Source organism: Dryas octopetala, chromosome 1, assembly GCF_963921425.1.
Source record: "Dryas octopetala chromosome 1, drDryOcto1.1, whole genome shotgun sequence".
Taxonomy (NCBI): Eukaryota; Viridiplantae; Streptophyta; class Magnoliopsida; order Rosales; family Rosaceae; genus Dryas; species Dryas octopetala.
Genome location: NC_141366.1, coordinates 14,288,154 through 14,294,334, shown reverse-complemented (window position 1 = coordinate 14,294,334; position 6,181 = coordinate 14,288,154). Strand labels below are relative to the sequence as shown.

Sequence of the window (6,181 nt, the reverse complement as noted above, 5' to 3'; positions counted from 1 at the left end):
TAAGTTTCAATTAGCCTGACTGTCCATGTTTAACTGACTTTGAGCTAGTTTATTTAATACTTCTTGATAGAATTTTAATTTAATTCAATGCCCCAATTGTTATTGCAAATCCATCTGATCTAAAGTTTCCATCCCTTGCAGACAATGGAAGCTCTGGTTGCACCTATCCCGCTGGAGTCTCAAACACTATCTTTGGAGGGTAAATCTGACAATGGGACTGAGAATGCAAAAAGACCAGCACCATTGACTGGAGGATGTAGAATTGAAGGATATGTGCGTGTGAAGAAGGTGATCTTCCAAACAATCAATAGAAATCTTGGACATGTTTTCATGTAATCATATGCAAAATTGTTATTGTCATTGAACTCTTGGCTTTCTTCCTCTCCCTAAGCATGCCTTAGGTGCTTCACATGCTTGGGATTGCTATGAATAGAGAGAAGTTTCAATGAAATTTGTGCGGCCCAATTTAGGTTACCAATGCAGTACACACACGAGTGCACCCTGCAGTTGAGAACCACAGGTGCAGTCATGACAGCTGTGGCTGACCTTGGATTCTTCATGCATAAAACTTTGGCCATTTTAGCAACTAAGCTACAGTTTTGTGTATTTGGTACCTCAAGTGTCCTACCAAAAGGAAAAAGAGAACTTCCATAAGCTTTTTAAGTTCTACTTGATGGTTAATGTGAAAAACTAAAAGATAATATTTTACAAGAAAATGCGTTATATCTTTAGAAAGCAACTCTTAGCTGCTATTATTCAGTTGGAATTTAGATGTGTTCTCCTGTACTGTGCAGGTTCCAGGAAACCTTATCATTTCAGCCCATTCAGGGGCTCATTCCTTCGATGCTTCTCAAATGAACATGTCTCACATCATATCACATCTTTCATTCGGTAGGACGATTGCGCCTAAGGTGATGGATGATGTGAAGCGATTGGTACCTTATCTTGGTCGAAGTCATGATAGGTTGAATGGTCGATCTTTCATAAATCACCATGATGTGGGTGCTAATGTCACAGTAAGTTTTTCACTATACATAATTCTTCCTATTTTGGTAGTATGTTTGCTTCTCTGGTGTTCTTTGTGTGCTTGTCCATCAGCATGTCAATTTTGCCTGAAAGAAATCAGAGATGTATAGCTGCATGCGCATGATAATTTTAGGCATTTTTAGTAATTGTATGTATATTGGTGCATGAAGATGGTGGTACACACTACTACACACTATATATAATGTTTCATTCTAGAATTTCTTTGTGGTTCAAATCCTTTTTGAATGATCCCATCTATCTGTTCCCGTACATTGTTTTGAAATTTTGAATATATTCTCTTTTTGAATGATCCTATTTTATAATTTTGGAATATTTATTCACCCTTAAGATTTAAAACAGTCCATTTACCTGTATTAATATCATAACCTCCCTGGAGACCTTTTATGCCCAATTAACATATCCTTCTGGATGAAGTTAGAACACAAATAGTTTTGATTCCTGTTATTTTATGGTATTTTTTTTTTCAGTATTAAAATAGTATTGATTCCTCTTCTTTGATAGTAATTTTCTTTCAACTTATTCATTATTTATTGATTGACAAGTGAATAGATTATTGATGAAGTTACTTTGGCTTGTGAAGAATTTCTAATGTTTAAGCTCTACATAAGTACATTTTCTGATGATTGAATTTGCAGATAGAGCATTACCTTCAGATAGTTAAAACGGAAGTCATCACAGGAAGATCTCATAAACTAGTTGAGGAATATGAGTACACAGCCCACAGCAGTTTGGTGCAGAGTCTGCACATACCTGTTACAAAGTTCCATTTTGAGCTCTCCCCCATGCAGGTGATTAACAAACATATAATTTTTGTGTACTAGATTTCTACTCTCTTTGCTTCTTATCTTTCTTTTTCTTTGCCTTCTGTAACCAGGTTTTAATAACAGAAAACCAGAAATCCTTTTCACATTTTATCACGAATGTGTGCGCCATTATTGGAGGCGTTTTCACGGTTGGTATCTGGGATTTGTGGTTCTTTACTTCTTCTCTCCAGAATGCTTACTAATTCATTCTTGTCTTTGGGTTCCAGGTAGCAGGAATAATGGATTCGATTCTGCACAACACTTTTAGACTGATGAAGAAGGTTGAGCTAGGCAAAAACTTTTGATAGATAGATTAAATTTCTTTAGTGTACAAGGAATTCTTTATTTTCCATACCTGATTTAGTGAGGATTGTTCTGTTAACAACCACATTTTCCTTTTAGGAAAAAAAAAAAAAAAAAAACAACAAAACATGCAATGAAGCAGATGACAAGTGCCACATTTGGCGGTTAGAGTTGCCAATACAAGAAGTGATTTTATAAAGATTTCTATGCTTCATATCGCATGCAATATATATTAGCTTTTGTTATATTTATCCAGAAACCATTGGGGAAATATGTGATTATTAGTGAGATGGGTTCTCTTGATTGTCAAACGAGGCTAGGCTGATTGATTGGTTGGTGACCTTTAAGCCAAAGTATACATTAATATAGACAGGCGTGTTTTGGCAAAATTTAATTTAACACGTCGAAACAGCCAAAGACGCCATTGTATGCCATGTGTGTTCGGTCTGCGTCCGATTAAGAACCAAACTAGTTTCACAATTTAATTAGAGTTAATTCGTAGAACCTCTGCCAGATGTTGCAATTTAATTAGACTTATACACCCTGATACACCATGTCAGCCATGTATCCGTTCTATGGAATAATTTCTCCACAATTTGACATGTTATGTTACTATATAGAAATAGAAAATAACTTACTTGTCCCTATAAGGACATGTGTTATCACAGTTAGAGAGAGAGAAAGAGTAAGAGAGAGATAATAGGTACATGTAAGTTCCTCTCATAGAAATATATATCAAATTGCCTCCACAATCATGAGCATGCTCACTCTATCAAAATTTTGCATATCTTAGTGTCATGAAGCACAATTTGAAGGTACCTTCTTACTAATTAACACCAGAAACTAAAAAGATGCAAACAGAAATAATAAATCTTGCATGCAATACACAATGTAAAAATCTATTTATTTCATCATGTAAATTTACATTATTATTCTTTTTGGTGGAGTCTCACAAGCACACTAATAAAGAGTATACCACTGTCGGCTTATTCCCCAACTGCCACAACGAATATCAAGCACCAGTCCAAAGCCAGTTCAATATACTGACCTTAAGGAAAAATAAAAAAAATAAACCCCAAAAAGAGGAAAAACAGAAGGAAATTTTCAAAGAAACAAGTATCTCACATTTTAGTACCACATTTCGGTTAGAGGCGAGACTCACTTGTATAAATGGTTCTCACTTCTATTAAAGATGTGATACAAGCAATCAAAATGTGGTACCTCTAGTATTATTTATACTAAAATAGTAAAAGTGATGAGGATGCAGCAAATGCTCCGATGGACCCAACAACACTGATGAAAACTGATGAAGCTGCGCTGGGAGGTGGAGGAGGGATACTACTTTCAGGAGCTGGAGTCGGGTTAATCTCAACTGTTCCTGCTGCCGGTGGAGGTGGTGGAGATGGAGGAGTTTGGGTGGTACCATTTGCATTTTGATTGCTTCTATCTGCCAACACAATCACCACCACCTTCTCATTTTTGACACAGTTGTCTTTGTTACCACTGATGAAGTAGAATGGCCCAGATTGGTTGAATTGGAACACAGTGTGGCCATCACTGAATTTCTCAGCTGTAGATGAATCAGTGTTGCAATTGGTGTAGTCTTCTTGGCTTACTCGAAGCACTGAGTCTTGGCCAGAAGGGTAGTTGAACACTGCAATCCAAGTTGATCAACTAAATTAATATTTGTTAGGGAGCATGAATTTGTGGTAGTGATTATTGTACCTTAAATGATCTCTTATATACGAGATAAATACATGTCATGTTGACAAACTGTGCATGAGGACAGCATATTCAGACACGAGTCCACCAGATTAAGGGCCTTAAACTATTTGAGATCCTGGACTATGGTCTAACCCAACTCAGATAAAAAGTAAGAATTTTAGGCCCCCGAACCAATAAAGTTGGCTCCACGTATGTGTAGTAACTAGTTAGCATTACATGGCAGACTGTCTAACAAGAGGGCATCACTCTTATATTATAATATATAACTTTTGTTGTATTATCCTCAATGGATTGTAATTTGTAAACATGAATAATGACAACATATGTTCATTGATAATGAGTTTCCACTTTCTAAGTAATGCATGTTGCAAGCAACTCAGCATCTGGTTCTGGACTTTTCAGCATCCATATAAAATAGAAATGCAGATATAATATAATTCTTTCCTCAAAAGTATTGATATGTTGAGAGTTGAAACCAACATATAGAGCCTAAAATTAAGATAAAGCATCAACTGAATTACCTATGGAGTCTCCAATTTGAAATCTGTTGCCCTCTGCCCATTGATCATACCTAATAGCAGAGGGGTCATTGGGAACACTCCAACCTTTTGAGCCTCCTATTGCAAATTCAGCTGCACCACTCTTCTGCAGTAACAGAGAGACACAGAGAAGCCCCAGTACATGAACCATTGCATTGGTTTTGTAGTTCAATCTCAGAATATTAATGGGGTTAGCCATTGCAGAAAATTAATGAAAGTTGGTATAAACAAACCAAATGTGCCAAGACTGTGAAAGCCTCAGTTTTGGATGAAGATGAAGGGTGATATGAATGGTGTGATGAGTAGGGGTTTTTGTAGGCAGAGTTTGCATGGAAATGGAACCTTTACATGCTGCAGAGCGTCAGTGAAGCTTTTGCAACTTTTTCTTATTCCTCTTTTTTCACTTTGGGTTTCTTAGCTTCCAGTGCAAAGCATATGTGCACTTTTAGATCATAAGAGCTTGCTAACTAGGCTGCTCTTAGGCACTTTTTGGAACTTTTATTTAACTTGTTCTGTGGGTTTATATATACTTTGCTTGACCATTATCAAGAATATTTATTATTCATGGCTTGTGCTCTGGGTTAAACAAATTAATTAATTAACGATTTTCATTCACACAGAGCCTGCAGGGGGTTTATAGTTATCTCTCTCTCTCTCTCTCTCTCTCTCTCTCTCTCTTAAAGTACTCTTGCAATAATATTTTCACTGAAGAAAAGATCACCTTATCTCTGTTCCTTACTTTAGATCAATTGAACTTTTCACTAAAATGTGAAGTCTTTTTCCTCTCTTTATACCAACTGTAATTATTAACACTGTAGATATTAGTACACATTTTACAGTATAGAATGACCCTAAATGTATAGTCTCCTGTTTTAAATTATCAGTTCCAGATAAATTTTCTCTTCATCACTTTGTCCAGAGGCAAATTTATCAAGTTCAGGTGAACCAAACTGCTTGAAATGAAAAGGAAAAACAGAATGAAGAGAATTCTGGAATAAATAATAGATTTGTAATAAATGATTAATTAATATTATATATCATGAATAATTAGGATTACAGACTGTTATTTTTATATAATAATCAGATTCATGAGCTTTAACAACCCCAGCTCATCATAATGTAGATCACAAAACGATTCCCTAACTGAATTGTAACTTCCCAACTGTATAGTTTGTGATGTAGCTGTGCCAACCAATCCCTTGAGCTGGAAGTTCTTCCATTCTCTCTTGCTGTTGTAGTTAATTTGCTTCTCATTACACCCCTTCAAGCTGAAATGAGTGATACCAACTGAAAGCTTGTCACACAGAGAAACAAAACGACAATCTGCACTAGAGTAGTCTTGCAAAAGCTGACAACCTTTTTTAAACCAAATTTCATATAAGTTGATACTTGATAGTGCACTTTGAAAGTAAAATTCTCTTAATAGTTTCAAAAGTGAGTAAACCTGGTTGTCTACCTGCATAAACTGGCATACTTGATTTTCTGTAAAAGACAAATTAGGTCTAGTTCAAGTAAACTACAGAGCTCTATGCAGAGGGTTCACTAGTGTGGTCAAAGTTTATCAATCTTCTATGATATTTTAAACTTTGATGATTTGATTTGATATGCCAAGTATAGTACAATTTTTGAGATTGCCAAATTTAGAAATTTGTGAAACTATAAATATTAAGAAATTTTTTATGATGCATACCTTGTATAGCATGTGAACGTATTGGTGATTTTAAAATTTATATGAGTTCACTTTTTTCATTTTAGGATATATAT

At 35.5% G+C, this 6,181-nt stretch overlaps 2 protein-coding genes across 2 annotated transcripts in view; one reads left to right on the top strand and one right to left on the bottom strand.

The window, feature by feature from the left end:
- LOC147298231 (protein disulfide-isomerase 5-4-like) overlaps nt 1-2,354 on the top strand; it is an 8,569-nt gene extending 6,215 nt beyond the window's left edge. The window contains exons 11-15 of the mRNA XM_086241822.1: nt 142-288; nt 795-1,016; nt 1,683-1,835; nt 1,922-1,999; nt 2,078-2,354. Coding sequence (XP_086097948.1) covers nt 142-288; nt 795-1,016; nt 1,683-1,835; nt 1,922-1,999; nt 2,078-2,155 — 678 coding nt within the window. The 3' untranslated portion in view covers nt 2,156-2,354. The remainder of the gene's footprint in view (nt 1-141; nt 289-794; nt 1,017-1,682; nt 1,836-1,921; nt 2,000-2,077) is intronic.
- Nucleotides 2,355-3,041: 687 nt separating this feature from the next.
- On the bottom strand, nt 3,042-4,686 carry LOC147298230 (early nodulin-like protein 9). Its single transcript, XM_086229209.1, has 2 exons — nt 4,400-4,686; nt 3,042-3,807 (listed from the first exon to the last, which is right to left on the bottom strand). Exons 1-2 carry the CDS (start codon nt 4,614-4,616, stop codon nt 3,392-3,394), a joined length of 633 nt encoding a protein of 210 aa, XP_086085335.1. The 5' UTR covers nt 4,617-4,686; the 3' UTR covers nt 3,042-3,391.
- Between the last annotated feature and the right edge of the window lie 1,495 nt (nt 4,687-6,181).

Coding starts and splice junctions, on each gene's coding strand:
- LOC147298230 (XM_086229209.1), bottom strand. CDS start 4,616: ATGGCTAACCCCATTAATATTCTGAGATTGAACTACAAAACCAATGCA. Junction 3,808..4,399: donor TCAAATTGGAGACTCCATAG/GTAATTCAGTTG, acceptor CTTGGATTGCAG/TGTTCAACTACCCTTCTGGC.